This window comes from Tenrec ecaudatus, chromosome 1 (assembly GCF_050624435.1).
Source record: "Tenrec ecaudatus isolate mTenEca1 chromosome 1, mTenEca1.hap1, whole genome shotgun sequence".
NCBI lineage: Eukaryota > Metazoa > Chordata > Mammalia > Afrosoricida > Tenrecidae > Tenrec > Tenrec ecaudatus.
In genome coordinates, this window is record NC_134530.1 from 159,871,069 (window position 1) to 159,897,709 (window position 26,641).

The following is a 26,641-nucleotide window of genomic DNA, read 5'->3' on the forward strand; positions in this document are numbered from 1 at the left end:
CCTGCCCTCCTCACTGTCCTCCTCTCCCTCCAGGAGAATCCGAGCTGGGACAGAACTTACGTGGGACTACAACTACGAAGTGGGCAGTGTGGAAGGCAAGGAGCTCCTCTGCTGCTGTGGGGCCATCGAGTGTAGAGGGCGTCTTCTTTAGAAAACAGCCATCTCTAACGCTTCAGAAGCCGCCCTGAGTTGTCCTTCCTGAGGGACTGGATCGCCCTGACTGGCCCCAAGTCTAACGAACCCCGCTCCTAATAGATAAGAGATGGGACTTCTGGATCCAGTGATCCCGCCCCTCCCACTGTGGTGCTAGCAGGCAGGGGCCTCCACCCTTGCTGTCCAGGGGGTGGGCAGAGACTACCACTCTCACCTGGGCCTGGCTCCCCTTCGGCCCTTCTGCTGCCCAGCGCCCACGCCTCACGTTTGCTCAAGTGTTCCTCCTTCCAGCAGACTCCTCCCTGGGATAGGAGCTGAGCAGCTACCATCCCCAGTGTCTGTGATGGTTTGGAAGTTGTAACGAGATGGTAAAACTTGTCACAAGGTGGTGAAAGGTTGCAGTTTGATTTTACCTGCCCCTCCACCCCACAGAGGGCAGCTGTCCTTAATCTTCCACTGTTCTCATGGTTTTCTTGATTTTTCATGTGATATTTTACAAGGAAAATGTTATGTAACTGAGGAAGCCATAAGGAAGATCATCTTAGTTTATTTAGTTTATCCCTTTCTCAGTTCCTAATTGTCTCAAACATATATTGCCATGTTTTACTTAAACTTTAATATATTTTAATTAAAAAAATCGTTAACAGTACATTTTGGTCTGAAAATGGTCCCTCTGCTGAAATGCCAGGTGCTAGCTGTAATTCTGGCTTTAAAACCAAAACCCCAAATGTTTAATAAATAAAATTAAAACTAGTTGCCGTTCTACTCCACAACAGCTTGCGTAGCTGAAGAGAAAAGGAAGGTGCCAGAGGAGGGCAGCTGGGTCTTGGCTGTGGCTGCAGGGGCGGCTGGCAGAGAAGCAACGTGAGGAACTGTCCGCACAGGCCCCCCTTTTGGCAGAGGTAGGCTCAGGCTGGGTAAGCCCTCCTACTCTCGGTCCACATGTGTCTCAGAAAGGAAGGGGTTCAAGGCAGCTCAGCTTTGGTTTCTGGCCCACTTAGGGAGCTTAGAAAGGTGATCCAACTTTGGCAGAATGAGGCCCACAGATGGGACAGTAAGGCACAACCCTGGCCCTGGAGGTCAGGGAGTCAGAGGCAAACGGCCAGATTCTGGAGTATAAGGAATGTGAATGGTAAAGCCCACCCTACAGTTGAGGAAGGGTCTCAAAACAGTGGAAACGACACCTTAAAGGATAGAGAGGAGAGGAAAGCCATCCCCCTCGAGCAGGACAGGGCCAGCCGCCCCTCCACACGAGGGGCGCCTGAGTGAGAATTTGGTTTAAAGGCAATTGGGTGACACAGAAGCGAGGAGGGTGGACATGGAGCACTCTCCTTTCTCCCCAGAGCTTACAGTGACCCTGTGGGGAGAGGGGGCAGTGCCTTGGCTGTACTGGACTATCTGGGGGCAGTAGGGACCGTGGTTCAGTCATTCTTATGGTGGTTGTTATTGAGGAGGGGGTGGCCATTGGCTAGGAGTCGGCTCTTGGCCCCTCCCCCAGCTGTAGCCTCCTCCCCTTCCGAGCTTTCTGTTTCCTCCCGGTCACTGCGTTCGTCTTCTACCACCTGTGGGAAGGACAGGAAAGGTTATGTCTTCAAACTTCTAAGAACTGCATCTTTTCAGGCCTGTTACTGCTGCCCCCATAACCCCCTTTATAGCTTTTTAAAGTATTGCTAGTGGAGTAGGAATGACTTTGGACATTGTCTAGAATCATGGGTTCTCCAGAAGCCAAACCCAGTATTAGGGTTGGATACAGTGATCCTCTATAGGACAAGGTAGAGCCACCCCTTTACAATTTTAAGCAGAAAGCAGCATCTTTTCCCCATGGAATGCGTGGTGGGTTTGAACTGCGGATCGATCATGTGGTTACAGCCCAGTGTACAAGCCCACTATGCCACCAGGGCTCCTGAGAAAGGAGGGCAGCAGGGTCCGCACAATGAGACAGCCTTCACCTTTCCAGTTAAGAACTTGCAGGCCATGCGCAAAATGAGGTAGGCCCAGAAGATGTGCAGCAGCTGAAGGACTCCCATCATGGAATTGAAGAAGTAATAGCCAAAGAAGGCAGGGTAGAGCTCCAGAGGGTACACCGTGGTGCAGTGCAGGATCCTGAGACAGACCGGAAACATGGGTCAAAGGGAGTTAAGGGGGGGTGTGGACCCCTAATTTCTTGAGAACAGGAGTATCGTCTGCTCACCAAAAGGGCAGGATGACCAGTCGAGTGATGATGAAGACTACAGCGAAGACGATGAAGATATTGTTGCAGGTGTTTTTCCATCCCGCATAGTTAAACATCTTGGCTGACTGTGTAAATAGCCCCCATGTATCATCATGGGCTCCTCCATACATTCATACATACACCCCAGTTACCAGCACTGGCTCTGACCCACCCCACCCGTCTCTGAGTTTGAGCAAACACCCGCTGACCTCCAGCAGGTAGTCAGAAGCGTCGTGCACAGCCATGATGAGCGTTCCAGCCCGGATGTAATTGGCAAACCAGGAGAAGCTGATGAGGATGATGGTGGCCACGTGGTGGATGATCTGTTCCTTGAAATCCTACAGAGGACACAGGCTCCAGGAACTTGTGTTCCCCTGCTTCCTTGCACCCCTTCTCCCCTCACATTCCGTGCCTATACCCCATAGCTCCATCCAAAACCCCCAGACATGAAAGGGGAGGCAGTGGGTCCTAGGCTGTAAAGGCTCAAATCTTTGACCCACCTTTCTTTTGACATCCGAGGCGACGCTGAAGAGCAGGGACCAGTAGAAAGAAAGTTCAATCATGTAGTACCAGTACTGGGAAGGGATGATGCTCTGGGGGAAAGGGGGAGAGGTGACGGCCCCAGAGTGATGGGCCAAGGGTCCCACCTCTCCAAACCCAGCTCCTCTAGCTCCATGACTTCAGTCCCTCCTACCACATGTTCCAGAGACTTCACAGGGTGCATCTCCTATCCTAAATGGACTCCCTCAATCAACACCCTACAGAAGAAAACATGACACCCCGCTCTTATACCTGTATGGGATACCCCTCCCAAACTTTCTTCAGGTCATAGAACCAGGGTTTCTGCAGAGAGATGGTGAGTGGTTAGAAGAGGAGGGATTCCGATTCCAAAGCATCACCCCTACCTTGCCAGAGAACCAGCTCCCCACCTTTCAGCAGCCCCACTCACATCCACAATGACAGCCATTCCCGCAATGAACGCAACCAGATAAAACGTGAATCTCCAGCTGCAAGAGGAAGCAGAAATGGTAAGAGGACAGGAAAAGGTACCACCCTCCAGCCGCCACCAAGTGCCTCTGGGGATCCTTACAAACATTAGGTTCCAGGGAACATGAGTGACTCAGTTCACCCTCCAGCCTCCTAATCTCCATGCTCCCTACCACACCCACCTCTTGGCAGGAAACCCCTTCCTGCCACCTGCTTTCCCTTGGCCCAGCCACCCTACCTGGCTTCTCGGAACTTCTTGAGGAGACTGGGCCGATCCTGATTGCGGCGGCGGCGGAACCATCGCTCCACCTGACGTCCAGAGAGCCCACTCTTGCGTGACAACAGCTCTACCTCCACCTGGAGATGATGTAAAGGCCCGTTTCCTTCAGAACTCAGCAGCACCTCCCTGGCCACGAAGAACCTGAGCCAGTCCCCTCCATTTGCCCATCTCTTCGCCAACCCCATCCAGTCCTTTCCGCTCCTTCCAAATTCAGGAGCTCCCAAGGCACCAAGTACAGCTCCTACCTGCTTGGGCTGCTTGCCGCTGGTCAGGTAGAAGTGCTCCAAGGTGGGGTTGGGTGGTGCCCGCAGCCGAGCTTTCGCCTTTATGTTCAGAAGGGCAGCCAGTGGCGTAGCTATGTAACTGAGGAAGGGAGAAGGGAAGAGACGCCCGTTTTTGAAACACCTCCGTTCTTGTCTTGCTTGAGTTAGTCTTGGAAATAGACTGCAAGCTCTGACATCTTCATTCTGGGCCTCAGTTTCCCCTATCTCCTAAAAAACCCCAGCCCCAGTCTCCTTTGGCTACCCGCAGCTGACAAAGGTGCCTGTGTTCCCTACTGGCCAGGCCCGGTGGAGGGTGGGGGCGAGAACAAGTGAGCATTGAAGGGCCTGGGGGTGCTGAGCCCTCAGGAAAACAATGGCGCCTTCATTGGGGGGCACGCAGTAGGCAGCGACCTGGGTAGCCAGAACACCAGGGTACTGAACTAATTAAGAGTCGGAGACAAAGTTGAAGGCCAAGAAACGGTGTGGCTAGCCGCCAGGGGAGGGACGGGAAGTTTATATGCTCACAGCTCAAATAAATAGCGAACGATGAGGAAAAGCAAGGCCATGGGCAGTGTGATGTAGAGGTCCGAGGCCTTGGCGTAGATGCGTCCATCCCGGTCTTCGAGGTCAGCCCAGGTTAAGTTCACGGGGAGCCACAGCCGTTCCCACCAGAAGTAGTCATACAAGGTCTGGAGCATCCTGAGTGAGAAGGGAATGGGGAGGAATGAACGCTTTCACGGCGTGGCAAACCACAGCAGGTTCTGACCCTGGCTGTGTGACACGGGGCAAGTCCGTGTCCTCTAATACGGTGGCCTTCCAGTTCTAACATTTACTATTGACGGCAACTTAGGAAGCCCTGGTGGCATAGTGGGTTATGCGTTGGCCTGCTAACTGATAAGTTAGCAGTTGGAGCCCACTAGCTGCTCAAAGATGAGATGAGGCTCTCTGGTCCTGCAAAGATGTCCTGCCCCTGACACCCTAGTGAAGAGGTCTGCTCTCTCCTGGAGGATTATTGTGAGTCAGAACTGACTCAGTGGTAGTGGGTCTTAGACGATGAAGCCAACACATAAGGAAAGAAGTCTACCCCTCTTCTCAACATGATCTAAGCCCAGAAGTCCTGATTGCCTGGAATCAACTGGAGGTCTGCCCATTATTTGGCTATCAACCTAGAGAACAAGCAGGAAGGATCAGGTCCTAGAAGCTATTGCCAGCAATCTGAGTACAGCCAGGGGCATCCTCTCACTCCCCTCCCTCCTCCCTGGCCATGCCCCCAGTACCAAGTTCACCCACAGCTGAAGGTTCTCTGGGAGGGGAGAACTGAAACAGACTACAGCGCTGGGGCAAAACCTTTCCTCCTGGCCCTCTGCAACCCATGTGGGCAGCAGGCCCCTAGGAGAAATTTAAGAGGCAGAATAAAAAAATGATGCTGACTTCCAGAACCATCATGGACATCACACTGCTGCACGTGAGACGGACTCCCATGCCAAGGTGTCCAGTCCTTACGAGAGCGAGCTCCATCTGAAGCCTCTTCAGAAAGTGAAGGCAAAGTGCCAGAGGGAACCAAGATGGCAGACCGCAACAGCAGGTGAAATTAGGAAGCTACTTGTAAGGGCTCATCCAGAAAAGAAAACACTCCAGTCTGCAGGGTAGCACTCATCATAAATACCCGCCAGCTCTGTCCCAGGAGCTGCTGCTCTATGCTGCCCACCCCTCTGCACTGAGAGATCAGAGCAGGGGGTGGGGGGGCACCTGGATAACCAGCTGGATGAGGGAGAGCTTGGTCTGGGGCTCAGAGGGATGGCCCTGCAGAGTCAGGTGGCCCGGCACAGCACTCGGACCCCAAAGGCAGGTGCGTCTGCAAGATGGACGGTGCAGGGCTCCCAGGCTTCCCACTCTAGCAATGAGGTGGTATTCAGACTGGCCTTGAAACTGAAAGCTGATGGGACACCCCCTCACAAAAGGGTCACAAGGTAGGGCCGAGCCAGCCAGGGTGCAAAATAGCACTGATGAAACTCACAATATTCCTCTAGCTCTGTAATGTCTCTTCCCTCCTACTATCATGATCCCAATTCTACCTTACAAATCCGACTAGACCAGAGCATGTACGCTGGTACAGATAAGAGCTGGAAACACAGGGAATCCAAGACAGATACACCCCTCAAGACCAATAATGAGAGTGATACCATGGGGGTAGGGGAAGGGGGGGCAGAAAGGGGGAACAGATAGCAATGATCAACGTACAAACAACATAAACGTGGTTAAAGGGAGACAGCAGACAGTATAAAATATGAAAATAAAATTAATTTATACATTTTGGGGGAAAAAAACCCTGAAAGCTGATGCAAAAGGTGTTCTTCCCATGGTGGGGGCAGAGGATAGGGGGACAAGAGTGGGGAGACTGCACTCCACTCTGAAGGGGAGAGCAATGGGTGCCACAGGCAGAGGGCTGAACACTCAGGCCACAGCTGGGCTGCAGCTCCGCCCCGCCAACCAGAGCAGGCCTTGTGAAAACCCTCTCAGCCTGGTCACGTCACGGGTCAGTATTCCAACTCAGGGACTTTACCCTCTGGTCCCCCTCGGCCTCCCCCTCTTGTCACTGCACTCTCAGGAAGAAATCAGAGGACAACAGTGACAACAAAGGCTCTTCAGCCCCACCTCCTCCCTAGCCCCTCCCTCCCCACCAACACACACACACATATTCTTGGCTGGGCAAGCCACCCCTGGGGACATTGCCCTTTCCCCCTCCAATTTAGCCAGAACAAATATTTAATTAGTCAAAGAGATGGAAGGCTTTTGAAATGAACAAACTTAAATCCGTTACAAAACTTTTCACACACACCCACAGGCACCTCCCGCACCAAACAAAAAAACACCTTGTGGAAAATTGAGTGGAGAAGGGACAGGGCGGAATGCCTACATGTGTCAGCACACCCTCTCTAGCCCGCCTGATGGAAACTTGGGGACTACACCTGACTCAGTCACCTGATTGGTCGTTCTGTCTCCTGAAGCCTAACTTTCCTCCAGTCAAGGGGACCCACAAGCCCAGGCAATGGTCCCTGTCGCCACGCTGTTCAGTGGAAACTGGCAAGGGGAGTCTCTGGTGCCGTGCCAACAGCATTTTGAGGATTAAGGATTTAGAGGGCTGCCCGGGGTCAGGGAGGCTGTGGATGGAGACTCTCTTTCACTTAGGCGGGTCTTGCGCCTACAAGGAGGCTGAGAGTGCAGCTGTCTCCACCCCTGGGCAAGACAGCACCCCCTTCCAGCTTGAGGGGGCAGGCGCAGAGTCAGCAGCCTGGAACTGCGGATGGAGGCTTTCTGGAACCATAACCCTTGCTCCCGGTCGGCCCTGGGCTTCCATTAGCAGACGCCCCTATTCCCATCGCCCCACCCGGCCTGGCAGCAAGAGAAAGCACCACAGTCCGCCGGCCCCCCATGAGGAAAGGAAAGAATAACCGGGGCTCGGGGCTCCGCGCGCCCTGCTTCCACAGCCCCAGGGAGTCCAGGAGTTCTGTCCCCGCCGGCCCGCCGCATCCTGGGCAGCTTCTTGGCACCGGCAACCCAGGCGGGGCGGGGCGTAAACAAGAGGCTGGAGCAAGAAGAGGGTGCGAAGAGGCGAAGACCCAGCTTTCATAGCGCAACTACCGGAGAGAAAAGTCACCCCCACGGGTCCTTTTCCACTCACAGAATTGACACACCCCCCCCCCCCCGCCCCGCACACATGAAGAGACCTTGTGTATGTGCATCTGGTTTGCTTCTCTGGGGCACACACCTGTCAGAGAGGAAGAGACACCACTTTCGGAAACACAGGCTGGAGGGGGGCCAGCGGGACAGAGATTTCATGGGCATTGAATTACGGGGAATTTGAGCAGGCCTCTGTCCAGCCTCCACCCTTTGCCCTAACTCCACCAGAAGCCCTCTGACCCCCATACGTGAACCCAAGGGAGCGGAGGGTCTCCAGTGAGGCTTGTGGACCCAGAGAAGTGGGAGCCTGTGGGGATGGCTCCACTATCTCTTGTGGCTTTGAGGAAGATATAAAGGGGGCAGCGAGAGAAAGCGGGGGAGCCATGGGCTACAAACAGAAGGTGGACGACGGGGGTCATGGAAAACCTTCCGTGTTGGAAATGGGCCTTTTAAGCAGCCACAGCAGCAGGCCATGCACCCAAAGGAGGGAGCCCAGAGGAGGTGTGTCACTGCTCGGGGCTCCAGTCGAGGCCCCCCAAGTGCAGGGCAGTTGAGGGTGGACGGCAGGGAGAATAGTGCGCCTCAGCCCTAATGTGGCAGCAGTTTATCTGGACTGCCTCAAAAGAGACCTCAGCACCCTCAGATCCAGTGAGCAGCCCCTGGACAGCCCTGCAATGCCACAGGACACTAAAGCCCCCCCGGGGGGGGGGCGGAGGGGGGGGAGCCGGAGAGGCAGCTGGAGATGGTGCTGGAGGGCACAGAGAGTGACCAGTCTGGCCTGCCAGTGAGAACAGAAAGAGGAACTCGTTCTTCCCAGGGGGAAAGCCAACCAGAGGCCTGCCTTGGGGAGTGGGGGGTGTAGGGCACCAGGAGAGACAAGAAACTCTTTGGAACAGTCTGCACAGGTCACCGAATGGTCAGGGCCGCCGCGTCCTGGGGGTCAGGGCCGCCGCGTCCTCGGGGACAAGGCTGCTAACAAGTCTTTATCTTCATGGGCCCCAATGCCCCAGTGCAGCCACTCCATGCAGACCCTTTCACCTGAACGCTACTATGGGACAGCTCCTCACCCCAAATCCAAACCCAGTTGTGCCTGCCAGAGAGGCCTTCCCTGGTTTCCTTGGGAAGAGGGGCTCATTCCGAACCTCAGGATCCTCAAGGTTCCTCATCCCAACACAAGTTCAAGCGACTGGGATCAAGTTTGGAGAAGTGTGGGGAGATGAGAAAAGCCCCTACGCTAGTCCAAAAATTAGTGTCACACACCTGCAATTAACCCATTAGCCGTAGAGCCTCCGGGCCAGAAATCAGCATGCATGCGCGGGCTCAGAAAACCAGTTTCACCAGCAGGTGACCCCCCATCTCACTCCACCCCAGCCACACACACCCCATAACGGTATAGGATCCTGAGCCCTGGGGGGCCAGGCAGAAACCCAGAGCCACTCCTTCCTGTTTCCCGTTAAGCACATGGACGAGCTGCCCTCCCTCCGGGTGGACATCCAGGGGAACGATAAGAGCAGAAAGCAGCCAGCCCGACCCAGCCCCCCTCCCTCTCTAACCACCCAGCCCGTCCACGCCGGAGGCAGCGCCGCGGGCCCGCTGCCAGGCGGGAGCTCTCGCGCCCAAGGTCCCCAACTTTTCCCCCTCCCCCGCCGAGGGGCGCCTGCGGCCCCGCGCCCCCACCACCCAGCCCCTACCTGTGGCCCTGGAGGCTGCTCGGGCGCCGGGCAGCGCGCCGGGGGCCCGGCCGCTCGCGCGAAGCGCTCCGGCCCGCCCTCCCCTAGGCCCCGCCGCCATGAGCGGGCCGGCCCGAGGCCCGAGCCCGCAGCCTGCCCGCCGCCCGCGCCGGGCTCCCCTCCCCGCTGCCCCCGCTCCCCTCCCGGCCCGGCCCTCTCCGCGGCCCAGCGGCCTCCTGTGCGCCCAACTTTCCGCGGCCGCTTCCGCGCCCACCCCGAGCGCAAAACCCGGGGCGCGGGGCCGGAGCCGGGGGCCCGACTCACTCGGCGGCGGCGGCGTGGCGGTGGTGGCCGGTCCGAGAGCCGCGGCTCCGTGTCTCCGCTGCCCGGCTGCGGCCCCTCCGACCTGGCTGCGCTCGCTCCTCTCCTCCCCCTTCCGCCCGCCCGCCCGCTCCCTCCCTCCCTCCCTCCCTCCCTCCTTCCTCCCCCTCCTCCCGCCACCGCCGAACCCAGCCGAGCAGAGTCCGAGCCCAGTCCGAAGGGAAAGGCCGCGAGCCACCCGACTCGGAGCCCGGAGACTGGGCGTGGGCCTGCGGCCGGGGGGCGGGCGGGATCCGGGCCCCAGTCCCCAGCGCCCGCCCCTCCCCTGCCCTCCGGGCGGCCGGGCCCCACAGCCGCGCCCACTCTAATCACGACGGCGGGGAGCAGCCCCTGCCCCGCGCACGCACCGCGGGGACCCCAGCGCCGAGCCCAGCGCGCGTGCCCGGGGCGCACGCCGCCCGCCCCGTCTGCAGGCCAGACCTGGGCCCGGGCGCCTGCGCCCTGCGGATGGCTGCTCGCCCCCCTCCGGTCCCGCTGGGCTGCCGACGGAGCTGGGTGGCCCGCGGCAGGGAGCTGAAGGGCCGTTTGTGCTGCGTCCAATCTGAGAGGGCCTTTTTATCCTTTAAGAGAGTCTGCACTACCCCCTGGAGCCCCTGCCCCACTCCCACGCCCTAAATAGTAGCCAAGTTTCCACCCACCTACTGTTGAACTTACACTCACTGGAACCTGTAAACTAATCCTCACCTAATAGTCTGCCAGGCTCTACCCCAAGTTTTGGTTTGTAAATGGATTTGAGTTCAATTTCACCCGTTTACCAGTGTTCATTTTCATATTAAAAAAGAAGTTTTTCCCCGAATAGTCTATTAAAATTGATGTTTCAGGGAGACAAACCACGTTTGTCCTAGCCCACTGACCTGACTCCTTGCTTGAACAAAACCTGACTAAGATGTGTTGAGGGTGTGTTTGCAGAGAAAGCCACAGCGGACCCAAAGGTGGAGGTACGGGATGTGTTCTACCGTGATGAAATGTTGATTTTTTTAAAATTGGGGCTCATACCACTCATCACAATCCATACGTACATCCGTTGGGTAAAGCACCCTTATGCATTCGTTGCCCTCGTCATCCTCAAAGAAATGTTGATTGCATGGTGTCATACTGGGAGCTTCTAACCTTGGCTGATTTCCGGACTTAGCTGAACTCGGGCGTTCATAGCTGTCTTAGGTGGACCTTCCAACCGCCCTGGTTGGGAGACTGGCCCTCTGTGCAACTGGAGGGGTTGAGACGCCAAGCCCAACCAGCGCCTCATTTGCTCTTTGGAGTGAGACTCACCCCAGACCTGCCGCTGGAAAATGGATGGATTGGCTCACCCTCGCCCCACCATCTTCAGGAGGCTCTCCAGCCTTTTCTCCCTGGTTTTCCAGGAACTGCCAACCCCTCCGGCCCAGCCTTCCCAAGCACTTTCAGAGCCTTTCCCACCCTTATCAACCCATCTTCCATCTTTCCCTCTGATCCCCTCTCTGGCAGTCTTGCAATGCCAAAGTTCCCCACGCCATTCTTCTGTGCCTAGTCAAGATGCGACAGACACACACACCACACACACCACACACACACACACACACACACACACACACACACACACACACACACACACACCCCTTTCCAGTGTCTCCTAACCTGGGGGGGAGAGGGGTGCTTCTCTAATCCCTCCTCCACACTTCCTGTGTGGTCCTCCTTCCTTTTGCTTCTCTGGCAGCTTTCCTGGGTATCAGGTTGTCTCCCAGCTTTTCAGAGCTCCCTCAGAAAGACTGATTGAAAGGACTTTGTTGTCCTTTTAATTTTTAAAGATAGTGTTCCTGGAGGGACGGAAAGTTTGGGGGCACAAGTGATGCAGTTAGGGCCTGAGAAATAAAGATAAGGTGCCCTTCCCTCAGAAGGCAAGAACAGGCAAATGAAGAAGGAAAAACCAAGCATGAGCCAGCATTAGGATGGTTGCTCCTGCTTCTGCCAACACACTGCAGACACACCCCATTGCCAGACCCAGGGATTTTGATACACCTTTCTGACCTCTTTCCCCTCCCCCAGGGCTGGCATGGCCACACCCACAGTGCCCTGAAGGCTGCCTGCCTTGCAGTGGTGACTCACTTCCTCTGCACTGGTTGCTGCAGTGTCCTGCGGCAGAGGCTAGGGCAATCACCGCGCCTTGGACCCAGGGTTTAGAGATCAGGGCTAGCTTCTTGGATAACATAGGCACAGCCTAGTTGTGGAACAAGGATTCTTTTTTTCTAATCATTTTATTAGGGGTTTGTACAACTCATCACAATCCATACATACATCCATTGAATGTCAAGCACATTGGTACATTTGCTGCCCTCATCATTCTCAAAACATTTGCTTTCTACTTGAGCCCTTGGTTTCAGCTCCTCATTTTCCCCTCCCTCCTCCCTCCCCCAACACTAGCCTATTTGAGTAAACAGGTAGAGCCTTACAAGTACTTGAACAGGGACTCAAGTGCACGGATTTCTGAAAAGAAAAACATTTACTGGCAAGAGGAATTTCTACCTATTCTGAAATCACGCAATGCAAATTATGGACAGAAAAGCAATATGGAGTTAAAATGTTTATGAGTAAACAACTAGGGCTTCGAATCACGTCGGGGTCACCAAAAAAAAAACTATTAGGGCACTGTACTTGTCTATTACAGCTTACTCCACTGTTCAATATTTTGCCCCAGAAATCAACAGTGTAACCCTAGGCTTGAATGTTTTCTTCCATTCTTTCAGCTTGAGACACACTGAATGTGCTCTTCCTTTTTGGCTTTCCAGATCTTTGCACATTTAGTTATTATAGATATACATGGCAATGTACATATATATCTTCTAGAATTACCCTTTGACGTTTTCTGTTCAACTCTTTTGTTTCACCATTTCCTTTAGATACTCTGCATTCATGACCAAGTGTCAGAGTCTTTTCTGATACCCACTTTGGCCTTTTCTGTCTTTCCTGTCTTTTTAATGACCTTTATTTCTTTGTATATGATGCCCCTTGTGTCGCTTCAGAACTCTCTGATCTTCTATCATTAGCCCTCAATACATCAGGTCTAACCTGGGGATGCTCTCTGAAGATTCAGGTGGGATATACTCAAGATCATACTTTGGCTCTCATGTACTTGTTTTGTTTGTTTGTTTGTAGTTTATTTTGAAAGAAAGTCCTAGTGAAGAATATTATTATAATTGCATTTTCTTCTTTGTGAAGTTACACTGACCATTTTAGTCTTTGAATTTGCATAAACAAATAGATAGATAGTACTTGTTTTTGTTTTCTTCAGCTTTATCTTGAACTTGCATATGAGCAATTGATGGTCTATTTCACAGTCTGATCCTGGCCTTGTTTTGGCTGATATTGAACTTCTCCATGTTTTTTCCCCCCACAAATATAGTCACTTGTATCCCTGTGTATTCCATCTGGCAACATTCACATGTATAATTGCTGTAAACATAAATTGTTGTTGAAAAATGTATTTATAATGAATAAGGCATCGGTCTTACAAAATTCTATCATGTGATCTCTGAGGTCCTTTTTATCACTAGGGCATATTCTCCAGCCTTGATGATCCTTCTGTGCTTACAACTTTCCCATTTCTCAATGCATCTTTGTCATAGTTAGGTTTTTTGTGCCAACATGGCTCCCATAGGGAAATGTGGGTGGAGTTTAGCCAGTAAATCAGGTCACAGTTTGACTGGAGGGCAACTGAGATAAATGGCTCTCCTAGGCTGGCCTCCCTCTCTTTTTCATTCCCTGGTGATTGGACCAGAGTGTTAGCTGTTCTGCACTACCTGTGGGCAGAGCCAACCTGTGGATCCTGGTGGATCATGTCACCTTGACGTGCATGACTACATCTTGAGGCTCCATTGCACTGCTATGCTTCCACATCTCATCTTCCTACTGTTCCCGCCTCACCTTGCCTTGTCTGCTGCCTGCAGACTGACTATTCATCTTGTTTCTGGGAGGAGACTCTGCACCTCCCGCCACCAGCCACGTCGCTGTCTGCTTTCTTGATCTCAGTATATTAATTGTCCCATGACAGTGAGTTGGACTGAGCCTTCTGTACTGGTGTGTGGACTAATTAGCTGTTGTATTCCTTCTCGCTATACAAACCTATCCTTATATGTATATAATCATAAGTGTCCTGGTTTTGTTTCTCTAGAGAACCCTGCCTAACACAATCTTGATTGCTTATTTGATCAATTTTGGATAGCAGAAGTTAGTAAATCTTGGATCTTCCTCATAAGTGGTTGGTGTATAAATTTAAATAATAGTTGTATTAATTGGTCTTCCTTGTCGGCCTCTGAATTTACTGACAGAATTGCACTTCGTGATAGATTTTTTTTCCCTTTCTGATTGTTATGTTTTATTAATCCTCTGGTGCCAAATCCACACAATCACTGCAGAGCACAGCAGAATCTCTAATCCTTTCTTTTAACCAGCACCAACACTGGCCTCTGTAGTGCCACTGACTTTCTGAATTCTCTTCTTGCACTCTTTGTGCTAATTTTTTTAGCTCTTTTTCTTCTCGTGCAGACCATGTCGTGCAGGTCTGTGTTTAGTTTCATTTTTCTTTGCATAATCCAAGTAAATCGTAAGTCATGCCAAAGCTGCCACCAAATGGGTTCTAGAGCCAAATACAAAGCGGACATGGAATGGTCTTACGTAATTTGGCTAGTTTTTCCAAAATTTCTGTCTTAGGCTCTCTTGCCTTCCTAGGGTGAGGGCCATCATGATGGTTTGTTTCCCCTGAAATCATTGGTTGTCGTGAACTTCCTTTTCCAGAGAGTTACATGCCCATCATGATGGCAGCAGATGCCCAGACAGCCAGGCAAGGAAAGTTAAGGTAGAGCTTGAAACGTCCTTTTGGTGATGAATAGGTTGTCACTCGTCTTCAGCTTGTCCTTACAAGCACAGTAGCACATGTTGTTTGTCAAAATGGCCAGGATGGCCCATTTCAGCTCATTAGTGACTAGGACGTTCATCTTTATGCATTCCGTTTCACCGCTGGTGACTTCCAGTTTCCCCAAATTCAGACTTCATACATTCCACATTCCAGTCATTAATGGGTATTTGCAACCGCCTCTTCGCATTGTGACTCCTGCTGTGAGAAGTATCAAAAGCATATAGAAGGAATGTGCAGAATTGTGGTACCAAAATAGAATTAGTTAGTGTCCCACCGTTTCTGAAGGTAGTATAATGTGGTAGGGTGGGTTACCCCTGATTTTACATAGATATTTATATGTATGGGTATATAGATAGAGAAAGACCCCTCAGGACCAATAATGAGACTAGAGATACCAGGAGGGTAGGGGGAAGTTGGGGGGAGAAAGAGAAAATTGATCACAATCATCTACATATAACCCCTTCCTACAGGGATGGACAACAGAAAAGTGGGTGAGGGGAGACAGAAGTTCATGTAAGATGGGGGATGGGGATTATAACATAATAAATTACCAAGGGTTCATGAGGGAGGGAATGGGGAGAGGGAAAGTAAGGAGCTGATACCAAGGGCTCAAGTAGAAAGAAAATGTTTTGAGAATGATGATGGCAACATATGTACAAATGTGCTGGACACAATGGATGTATCTATGGATTGTGATGAGCTGTAAGAGCCCGCAATAAAATGATTTATATATATATATATATTTTTTTTTTTTTTCAGGCTAGGAAATTCTCTGTAGAGTCTGAGTTAGAATGGACTCTGTTGAAGTGGGTTTGGGGGGATTCGATGATGCCCTGGGCTACATTTTTCTTAATCTGGCATGAATGTATCCATTTCTGACACATTGGGACATTACCATCCAAAGCAGAAAAGAGGAAAAAAATCTTTTAAGAAAGCAACAAAGAAACTAAACACATGGAAGAACTAATTAATGATGTATGTGTGAACCACAAAAGTGAGGCTCGTGGCATGACTAAAATGATTGCCCCACATCTAAGTCTTAAACTCTATTTTAAATCAAACTGCAGCTTGACCTAAGATCTCTGCTTCTGGTCCTGAAGGGATAATTCAGCTTCTTGTAAAAGGTTAAGTGCTGGGGAATGATCTAGCGTAAGGTTGCGGAGAGAAGAGGTATAGCTGTAGCCCAGGCGAGGACGGAGCATGGTAGTGGGGCAGGAGGAAAGTCAAGGGAGATGGAGGAAGGAGCTGGGAGTCAAGGGGCAGTAATGGAGGTCTAGACAAAGACATGTACATGCAAACATATATATGAGGATGGGGAAATAGATCTAAGTGTCTACATTTATAGGTTTAGTATAGTATTAGGGTGGCGGAAGGACCTTGGGCCTCTACTCAAGCACTCCCTCAATGCATGAATACTTTCTTTTATCAAATTGGCACTCTATGATGCTCACTCTCCCGACACAACTGCTGAAGCCAAAGTGGGTGAACAAGTAAATGTGGTGAAGAAAGCTGATAGTGCCCGGCTATCAAAAGAGATAGTGACTGGGTTCTTAAAGGCTTGAAGATAAACAAGCGGCCATCTAGCTCAGAAGCAACAAAGCCCACATGGAAGAACACACCAGCCTGTGTGATCGAGTGGTCCCGAAGGGATCAGTTATCAGGCATCAAAGAACAAAAAATCATATCATTGGCTGCACACCTCCATGATAGGATCGCTGAAGACAAATGGGTGCATAAGCAAATGTGGTGAAGAAAGCTGATGGTGCCCGGCTATTAAAAGAGATAGTGTCTGGGGTCTTCAAGGCTTGAAGGTGAGCAAGTAGCCATCTAGCTCAGAAGCAAAAGAGCCCACATGGAAGAAGCACACCGGCCAGTGCAATCACGAGGTGCCAAAGGGACCAGGTATAAGGCATCATGCAAAAAAATATATATATATGTATATGTATGTGTGTGTGTGTATGTATATGTATATATATATGTGTGTGTGTGTGTGTGTGTGCTGGGAGAGTGGAGGGTGAGTGGGTTGGAAAGGGGGAACTGATTACAAGGATCCACATGTGACCTCCTCCCTGGGAGATGGACGGCAGAGAAGGGGGGGAAGGGAGACTCTGGATAGGGCAAGATATGACAAAATAACAATGTATAAATTACCAAGGGCACATGAGGGAGGGGGGAGCGGGGAGGGAGTGAAAAAAAAAAGAGGACCTGATGCAAAGGGCTTAAGTGGAAAGCAAATGCTTTGAGAATGATTGGGGCAGGGAATGTGCAGATGTGCTTTATACAATTGATGTATGTATATGTATGGATTGTGATAAGAGTTGTATGAGCCCCTAATAAAATGTTTTTTTAAAAAAAGGTTAGGTGCTTATAACCCAAAAGGAACAAGTGTCCAGAGTTTAGCTCATGTAAAGACAATTGGTTAAACAATGTTTGCAAAAAAAATTTTTTAAAGGTGTTTGCAAGCATGTTTGCACAGCTTGATCCGAGAAGAATGGCCTGGTCACCATGTTCTAGGAAATTCTCATTCAAAACCCACTGTATTGGAGTCAATTCTGACTCATAGTAACCTTAGAGGTCAGGGTAGAAGTACCCTGGTGGGTTTCTGAGACGCTAACTCTTGACAGGAGTAGAAAGCCTCCTCTTTCTCCCACACAGCAGCTGGTGGTTTTGAACTTCTGACCTTGCAGTGGGAAGACCAGTATATAGTCATAATGTTGAGGATTGTAGTTTAGTGCCCTTGTACCCTTTCATGCCTGTGAGCACACAGCCCTTTGTTGACTGCACCCCACAAAAAACTTGCTCTCTTCTTATAATGTGTGCTGGCCAGGTGCTGGTATGTCTCTGATTCATGAATCTGCTTTAATAAAGCTCTTTACTTTTGATTAAAAAAAAGAATGAGAGATTTATATCAAAAAATGACTCACACAATTGTAGAAGTAGGTAAGTCCAGTCCAGTTCAAGCCTGTTGACTAGTCAGGAGACAGGAAGACCAGCCAGAAATCAAGGAGACAATAGGTTGGTGAAATCATGTCCAGGGTCAACAGAGCAGGCTTGTGATGACAGAATCCAGTGAACCCGAGGCCAGCAGGGCCAGCAGGGCCAGCAGGGCCAGCACGGCTTCCAGGCCATGACTCTCTGTTCTGGTGATATGAGTTAGACTACTACTGTTCATCTGAACAGATCAAGCAATTTTTTGTTGTTGTTGTTGTTATTAGGGTTAGATTTAGGATTAGGGTTAGAGTTAGATTTAGGATTAGGGTTAGGATTAGATTTAGAATTAGGGTTAGTGTTAGTGTTAGACTTAGGGTTAGATTTAGGACTGGGATTAGGGTTAGGGTTAGGGCTAGGGCTAGGGTTAGACTTAGGGTAAGGGCTAGGGCTAGGGGCTAGGGCTAGGGTTAGGGTTAGGGTTAGGGCTAGGGCTAGGGTTAGACTTAGGGTAAGGGCTAGGGCTAGGGTTAGGGTTAGGGCTAGGGTTAGGGTTAGACTTAGGGTAAGGGCTAGGGCTAGGGTTAGGGCTAGGGTTAGGGTTAGACTTAGGGTAAGGGCTAGGGCTAGGGTTAGGATTAGGGCTAGGGCTAGGGTTAGGGCTAGGGCTAGGGTTAGGGTTAGGGCTAGGGCTAGGGTTAGGGTTAGGGCTAGGGTTAGACTTAGGGTTAGGATTCAGATCAAGCAATTTTTAAATAAGCTTTCCCTCTATTTCACTCTGAGGGACACCCTGCCTAACTAGTCAATGCCAGAAGCCCCTAAGAGTGGGACTGTGCTGGTCACTGCTTTGACTCTGTTGTCCGCACCGCGACTACCTTGTCTGTTGTTTAAGAGGTGCCTCTTGGTCCCTATCACGGTGGGTCCAATCAGCCCCATTGTATTTGAAAAGCAATGACAGCCCAACTCATCTATGCTGACTAATAGTGACCTATAGGGCAGAGCAGAGCTGCTCCTGTGAGACTGGGACTCTAACTTTTTTTTTTTTCCCTTCCCCCCCCCCCAAAGAGGCGGAACCCTAACTCTTAAAGGCAATAGGTGTGTTAATTCCTTTAGGGCATTTCCCACTGTCATCCCTGACCTACATAAAGTAACACTCACATAAAAGAGTCTTCAGAGGTGTGGGGTGGGGGAGGGGGCCCTTCACAAATTTGTCCCTCACTGTCCTCAGGAGGGAGATGAGAGAGACTTTCAACTTTCATGAAGAGTTGCTCTTGGAAACTCAGGAGCAGTTTGGAGTTGGCATTGGCCCAATGGCAGTGAGTTTGGTTTGGGTGAACTATGTGTCTGCAGAGGCGCTCCATGCGTGGATTTGCTGGCACAAAACCTAGCACACATATGCTCAAGAACAAATGATATTGAAAGAAGGCCAAGACGCATTGAAGGCATTGAGGAAAAGCCAAACTCCTGCAATTGAGGAAATAGCAAAGGAGATATTTCCGCAAACAATGGACCTCTGAATGTGTTCGCCCCTCTATGCAAAGACATCTGGAAGGCCAGCTGCCTGGAATAAGTCCATATTTTTGTCCACTCCAAAGAAAATTAATCCATGATTACCATCACAAGCAAGTAGTTTTGCTGAAGACCATTTTTAAATGTTGCCGTGTGGGGGGAGGCCAGATGCTCACAGACATCCTCCCTGAGGGCCTGCGATTTGCTAGTTGCCCAGTTGCCAGACTGCAGTGGGCCCCACTCCCTGCTGTTAAAGACAATGGACACCTGCAGACATCTATTTGGTTCCAATAGGTGGGGTTACACCCTACTGATAATGGTTCCTAAGGAGATCTAGGGAACAGGTCAAAGTTAAGCCACCATCCTAAACCTAGGATCTGCCCATCTTGTCACATGTATAACCCCAATCCCTCCCCTTCCTATTGTGTGTATATTCCTAGATCACCCCCCTCTCCTTACTGTATTACCTATAGGACAGCTCCTTCCAGGGACGTATGTCCTCACCTGTAATTAGGGGGCTTGCACATCCCCAGAGAATATAAAAGGTCTGAGCTAGCATTAAATCTCTCTCTCTCTCTCCCTCCACGTGGACCATCGAGTGGGGCAGAGGTGAGCATGCTACCGTGAATTGTGTCTGATTCCATTTATTTCAATACTTTTATTCTATCTCTCATGCTTTCTATAACTTTACTATGATTTTATTTATTATCGCTGTACAATTGCACCTACCGGACCCATAATGATGTGTTAGGGGCTGGCTTCCCCTGACATTGCTTCAGTACGTCAACAGGGAATTCCTATAAATTCAGAAGAGGGAATGGGATGAGGGATATGATTGCTGATGTCAGCTGGATCTTGGCTGAAAGCAAAGAATGCCAGAAAGGTGTTTACTTGGGTTTTATCGACTGGGCCAAGGCATTCAGTTGTATGGATCAAAACAGTGCAAAGAATGGGAATTAAATAACACTTAATTGTGCTCATGCAAAACTGTAAAAATGACATGGAGGGAGCATCTGACCTCTGATTTCATAAGTGGGGGAGGAACATCAAAGTCAACTTCAGCCCAAGGCCAATTCTGACAATGAGGTCGGAGCTGCCTCCACCTCTCCCCTTCTTTACCAATTCTGACACATTGGCTCCATCCCACACTCTACTTGCCTGCCGGGTTGATACTTTGTTGCAATAGCTACACGGAACTCAAAGGCCATGCTCATGATGATGAGGTTCCTTTAGGAAATAACTGGTTACAATTCACAAAGAGAAATGCTCAGAATGCAGTTCTTTGGTCAGGACAGTCAACTCTCATCGCCTGCTTGGGCAAGTGCTACAAACTCTTTTAGCCCTCAGCCTTTCAGCTCCCAGACCTCTTGGCTTCCGTTCAGCTTGTAAGGTCACCAATTAAGCACCCACTCTGCCAGTAGCTTGTCAACCTAGGCTGCTTAGCTCCTCCTTGATTCCACCCCGACCCCATTAAGTGCTTGGAAGCAATTCCCTGCCATGCAAGCCTCCTGCATGTGGGCAGCCAGGCTCTGGCTCCATGGGCCAGGTTGCCACCTTCTAGCTCTAGCTCTTGGTCCTGTTGCCCTGCTGCCCTGGCTTCTCTGACTTCTTGGCTCTTTTTCTGTTCTCTGGGGTGTCCCAGGTCTCTAGCTCTTGCGTCGAAGAAGTTCAGCACAGGCATCTCGGGGCCCAAACATGCCACTCCACTCCGGGCTCGTCTTCTCATATTCATAAATCATTTTATTGGGGGCTCTTACACCTCTGATAACCATCCACATGCCCATTGCTTCTCTCTTCCTTGAAGTGAGATCCCCGCTGCTTCTGAGATGGCTCATTTTATGCCGAGGGGTGTGGTCAACCTGACCAACTCTCATGGGAGTGGTCCTAGGGGACTCTGGGCCTTCTTTACAAACCATCTGATTGGATGACCCGACCCAGTCATTGTGCAGCCCCAGTGGCAGAATTAACAGCTTGAACCCGAGTTGCTCGGCAGGAGAAGAAACCATAGATTTTGTGCGCCTGTAAAGACAAGCAGGCTTGGAAACTCAAGGGGGCAGTTGTACTCTGTCCGGGAGGGCCGCTATGAGTCAGACCAGACTTGATGGCATTGCCTTTGCTGTTTCCTCACCCAGTTTTGCCTTTGCTGTTTCCTCACCCAGTTATTTAGTGAGAGTTACAAAGACAATAGGCAGGAGAGCCACGTCCAGTAATCCGCTGCATTGCAAGAAACTGTATACAAGGGACCACTGTGTGGTTGCACACAAGAAAGGTGTCAGGTACCTTATTTACAAGCTCTCCAATCCCTTAGTGAGGCACACATTTGCATAATCCTACCCAGTCCTGTAGGGGAGCCTGGTTACTCACTGGGCTGTAATTCACAAGGTCGGCAGTTCAAAACCAGCAGAAAGACAGTGCTTTCAAAACCACAGAAAGATGGTGCTTTCTATTCCTGTTACAGCCTCGGAAACCGACAGGGCCAAGTCTACTTTGTCCTATAGCAGTGGTTCTCAACCTTCCTCATGCCACGGCCCTTTCATACAGTTCCTTATGTGGTGGTGACTGCCCCTCTCCCCAACCATCAAATGATTTTGGTTGATACTTCATAACTGCAATTTTGCTACTGTTATGTTGAGCAACCTCTGTGAAAAGATCGTTTGACCCCCAAAGGGGTCACAACCCGCAGGTTGAGAACTACTGTCCTACAGGGTGGCTGTGAGTTGTCAGTGAGCTTGGTTTGTATGAGCTCGAATCATGTAAGAGCTCTGGTAGTGCATGCTTTGGGCTACTAATCTGAAGATCAGTCATTCAAAATCACAGGTGTTTCTGCTCCCTTAGAGAATGACAGTCATGGAACCCATGGGACAGTTGACACTGTCCTGTAGGGTCCATGTGTCAGATCGATGCAATGGCAGTGACTTTGGTTTGGAGTTTGGTTCATCAGGTCTGTAGCCTTTCACAATACTTGTCAAATCTATATGCTGAGCAAACAATCCAAGAAGCTAGACTAGGTGAAGAAGGACACAGCATCAGGGATGGAGGAAGACTCGTTAAGTAACGTGCATCTTGCTTGTTAAAAGTAAGAACTTGAAGTACTTAATGATGAAGATCAAAGCCTTTTGTATAGATTACACCTCAACATAAAGAAAATAAAAATCCTTACTACTGGACCAAGTAACATCCTGATAAACAGGGAAAATATTGAAATTGTCATGGCTTTTTATGTTACTTGGACATGGGTCAAAACCCTTGAAAGCTGATCAAGAAATCAAATTATGTATTGCATTGAGAAAATATACTGCAAAAGACCTCTTTAAAGGGCTGAAAAACAAAGGTGTCCCTTTGAGGACTAAGAGGTGCTTGAACCAGTGTCAGGGGAGTCAGCCCCTCACAATCATCACGTGTGAGGGTAGACCAGCCCCTAACACATCATCACAGGTCTGGTAGGTGCAATTGTATGGCGATAAGTAAAGATTATAGTAAAGTCATAGAGAGCATGAGAGAGAGAAGAGAGATTGAAATAATGGACTCAGACACATCTCATGGTAGCATGCTCACCTCAGCCTCTATTGGTGGTCCACATGGAAAGAGAGATAGATATTTATTTCTAGCCAAGGTTTTTATATTCTCTGAGGACATGCAAGCTCCCTAATTACAGGTGAAGACATACATCATAGGAAAGGGTTGTGGTATAGGTAATACAGTAATGGGAGGGGGCTAATCTAGGGGTATCCAAGTAATAGGAAGGGGAGTTAATTGGGATACACATGTGACAAGATTTGCAGATCCTAGATTCAGGGAGGCAGCTTAGTTTTGAATATTACTGAGCTGGTTTGCCCTGTTCTCTGGCTATTATCAGTAGGGTGTCAGCCCCACCTACAGGAACCAAAGCAATAACCACAAGCCTTTAGGGAGAAGTAGCCCATTGTCCTTAACAGCAGGGAGTGGGCTCCACCTGTGGTGGGCCCAGACAGTTGTCTGGCAACTGACTGCCTCCAGGAAGGTAACTTGACAATCATTCACCATTAGCTACAAGCAGTGTCCTAAGTCTAACATTTATTTTGGGGAAATGACTTGGGAGAAATCTTTCTGTTTCCCACAATCACAGGCCTGGCAGGTGTAATTGTACAGCGATAATACATAAAGATTACAGTAAAGTCAGAGAACAAGAGAGAAGAGAGAAAGTAAAATGAAGGAGTCAGACACATTTCATGTAACATGCTCATCTCAGCCCTGCTTGGTGGTCCACCTAGGGATGTGGAAGGTGGGAATGACAGGGGAGAGGAAGTGGGGAAGGAGGACAGGGGGAGAGGGGACAGGGGAGAGAGAGTGATTTATTTCTAATCAAGACTTATATACCTTTTGGAGGTATACAAGCCCCCTAATTACAGGTAAAGCTATGCGTCACAGGAAGGGGTTACACTATAGGTACTACAGTAATGAGATGAGGACGATCTAGGGGTAAACACGCAACAGGAAGGGGAGGGATTGGTGGTATACCTGCGGCAAGATGGGTGGATCCTAGATTCAGGATGGCAGCCTAACTTTGGATGTCACTGAGCAGGATTGACCTGCTCTCTGGATCCCCATGGAAACAATTACTATCCTTATCAGTAGGGGGTGAGCCCCACCTACCGTGGACCAGCCAGTAGTGTGATGGCTGAATGCCTTCAGGGAGAATATCTCTGAGCATCTGATCTCCCACCATGTGCTGTCGAACAGGCTCAATGTTTGGCATGTCTTTGGGGGAGACAAAGCTGGGGGAAAGTCTTTTTATATCCCACAATTCCCCCATTTGTTTTATATATAAAATTCAAAAGAGCCCCAGGGGCAAAGTGGTTATTTTCTATACATTGAAAGCTGTCAAGGCAAATATAAAGACCAAATTAATATAGTCAAAAATTCAGGCTATGGCAAACATTTTGAGTGTAGGCACGGAGGATTAAACCCCCCTACCCATCTGCTATTGGAGGAAGATATGAGAGAGGCTGGGTGCTGCGGCGGGAAGAAATTGAGCAAATAGGAATGTCGGCTTCTATAGGGAGAATGAATCAATCATGTGCTCACTTTAAGGCAGCACAGCTTTAAGGGGAGAGTCTGGAAATGATAGATTAACTCAGGAAAATGTACTCAGACTATATCTCCAACTACTCGAGTGGTGTCCTTCCTACCTTGGAACACTGGTCTTCCAGATTCCCTCGATTCCAGTCAGGGAATAAGTCCCAGTTCTGTTTCCCTCAGTGTTAGTTTTCCACATCTCCTGATCTTATCATTATCATTGAGAGCCAAGGTTCAGGAGGTGATAAGTAAATTTCAAAACAACACCGCCAACCTGACCTTGGACAAAACAATTCCCAATGATGGCAGCAATGAGATTCAACTGCATTTCAGTGAAGCCATTGTAAATGTGTCACGCTCTCTGCACATCTGGCCCACCTTGAAACAGTATGTCTTCAGGAGATTGTGTTTACCAACAATGGGGCAATGAGCCAAAGAGGTTCAGAGACTTCAAGTGGCCTCTGAGGACTGCAGGCACTCAGGGATTGCCTGTGCCCTCTTGTGGCCAGATTAGAGGTTGGCAAGAGAGAGCACAGGTTAGTTTAGAGACTAGCGACAGTAATAATTACCATGAAATTATTTTAAAATAATCATAATTACCATGGAAAAATGTTGCAAAAACAATATTCATTATTATGGATGAGCTAACACTCTGAACGTGTGTACGTGCTGCTATGTATCCAACCTTCTTCCTAGTGTGTTACCCGTGATCACTTACTTAGTTCTCGCCTCTTCTGACAATGCGGAAACTGAACACAGAGAGGTTTAGTTTCCCAAGTTCATGCAACAGACCAGAATCTTTTAAAATCATTTTATCGGGGCTCCTACAGCTTTTATCACAATCCATGAATCCATCCATTAAGTCGAGCACATTTATACATTTGTTGCCCTCATCATTCTCAAAACATTTTCTTTCTACTTGAGCCCTTGGTCTCAGCTCCTCATTTTTCCCTCCCTCCCCCACTCTCACTCCCTCATGAACTCTAGATTATTTATAAATTATTTTTCATGTCTTATACTGACCAATGTCTCCCTTCACCCACTTTTTTGTTGTCTGTCCCCCTGGGAGGGGATTATATGTAGATCATTGTGATCAGTTTCCCCTTTCTCCCCCTACCTTCTCCTTCTCCTGACTGTGGGGTTTATCTGTCCTGGGTTCCCTGTGTTTCCAGCACTGCTCTGTACCTGGGTACATGCTCCAGACAGACCAGAATTTAAATACAACCGGAAGTTTGCTTGTAACCACCATGCAGAAATTGAGTTCCATTTTTCTGGTTGTCTGATCAAATGTAAGACTCCCATTAAAGTTATCATTTCAAATGAGCAACAAATAATTTGTTACCATAAGTGTGTACATCCCATGCAATATTTACATCATTATTTATAACAAAAAATATTTGTTATTTATCAGAAATCCTAATTTAACCTGGGGTTTGTCTTAGGCTAGGTTCTCTAGAGAAGCAAAACTAGTGAAGCTCATATATATATATATATATATATACACACATACATACCAAGAAAGATTTATCTCACAGAAATGCCTCATGAGGTTGAAGAGGGTGGCGATTTCCAAGTCTGTCGGTCAAGTTTCAGGCTGAAGGCTCCCCCTGATTCACATCATTCCAGGGGTTCATGAGCTAAAGTTTGGCGGATCAGATAGCAGCAGGCTGTTGGCTCAAGTCCAAAGAAACAGAAGTCAGATGACAAGCCAAATGCAAGATACAGATCCAAAAAGCATAAGAGCTTTACCAGTGTCATCCATCTGTATTGGAAGCCAGTCCCGTGACTCAGGGAAGCTTCTTGTGGTCGATGATTGGCTGCTCACAGCAGACCTCGTCAGAAAGGCGGGTTGCATTACATTGGGTTTCACCATGGAGGATGACTAAATGGTAACTGCCACAGCTCGGAGAATCAAGATCAGCCAAGTGTGTACACCTACTTATGGATAGGAAGACCCAATGTTATGAAAATATCAATAGGTCAAGCAATCTTCAGATATGATGTAATCCTGTTATGTAAGCTGTAACCCAGATTCCCCCCGCCTCCCAGATTCTTAAGGGATGGAGAAATGAATCACCAATTTTGTATGAAAATAAAAGGGATAGGAAAAAAAAAGAAGGACCTGATGCAAAGGGCTTAAGTGGAAAGCAAATGCTTTGAAAATGATGAGGGTACAGAATGTACAGATGTGCTTTACACAATTGATGTATGTATGGATTGTGATAAGAGTTGTATGAGCCCCTAATAAATTTTTTTTTTTTTAAGAAAGAAAAGGAAAGGGATGGTGGGCAAACAAAGCGCTATTGCAGAAGAGCAACACCTCAGATGCAGGGAGGGTTGTGGGTGTTGTCCGTGAGTCCCAACGAAGTGCTGAACCCCACAGAGAGATAGCGGGTCTTGGGAGGAAGCTGGTCAGAGGAAAGAAAAGTGTTTGAGGCTGTGAGTTGGTGTGTCCGTCGCTACAATCTGAACGCTCATGGATGCAGACGCTCGAGGTTACAACTGAGGGTGAAGTTTATTCCCATCAAAGAACAGGCTCGCCTCCTCAAAGCCACTGCCACAGAGTCCATTCTGACTCACAGTGACCCTACAGGACAGGGTAGGGGCAGGGCAGACCTGGCCCTGTGGGTCCAG

At 49.5% G+C, this 26,641-nt stretch overlaps 2 protein-coding genes across 4 annotated transcripts in view; one reads left to right on the plus strand and one right to left on the minus strand.

Annotated features, from left to right (window-relative positions):
* SETDB1 (SET domain bifurcated histone lysine methyltransferase 1) overlaps positions 1-802 on the plus strand; it is a 50,615-nt gene extending 49,813 nt beyond the window's left edge. For both annotated transcript variants that reach the window (XM_075561509.1, XM_075561500.1), the window contains exon 22: positions 34-802. In XM_075561509.1, coding sequence (XP_075417624.1) covers positions 34-151 — 118 coding nt within the window. In that variant the 3' untranslated portion in view covers positions 152-802. The remainder of the gene's footprint in view (positions 1-33) is intronic.
* CERS2 (ceramide synthase 2) lies at positions 685-25,772 on the minus strand. 2 transcript variants are annotated; one of them, XM_075561520.1, is made up of 11 exons: positions 25,522-25,772; positions 4,421-4,594; positions 3,878-3,995; positions 3,591-3,709; positions 3,315-3,372; positions 3,158-3,208; positions 2,866-2,958; positions 2,575-2,703; positions 2,345-2,451; positions 2,103-2,256; positions 685-1,715 (listed from the first exon to the last, which is right to left on the minus strand). In XM_075561520.1, exons 1-11 carry the CDS (start codon positions 25,551-25,553, stop codon positions 1,575-1,577), a joined length of 1,176 nt encoding a protein of 391 aa, XP_075417635.1. In that variant the 5' UTR covers positions 25,554-25,772; the 3' UTR covers positions 685-1,574. The 2 variants fall into 2 exon arrangements, with proteins under 2 accessions (XP_075417635.1, XP_075417646.1); XM_075561531.1 differs by lacking the exon at positions 25,522-25,772 and adding an exon at positions 9,571-9,695.
* Positions 25,773-26,641: the final 869 nt, after the last annotated feature.

Excerpts from the sequence above, each read along its gene's own strand:
- CERS2 (XM_075561520.1), bottom strand. The coding sequence starts at position 25,553 with ATGAGGCATTTCTGTGAGATAAATCTTTCTTG. Across the intron at positions 3,209-3,314 it reads GAATGGCTGTCATTGTGGAT|AAACCCTGGTTCTATGACCT; the intron begins GTGAGTGGGGCT and ends ATCTCTCTGCAG. Across the intron at positions 1,716-2,102 it reads GCAAGTTCTTAACTGGAAAG|GTGGTAGAAGACGAACGCAG; the intron begins GTGAAGGCTGTC and ends TCCTTCCCACAG.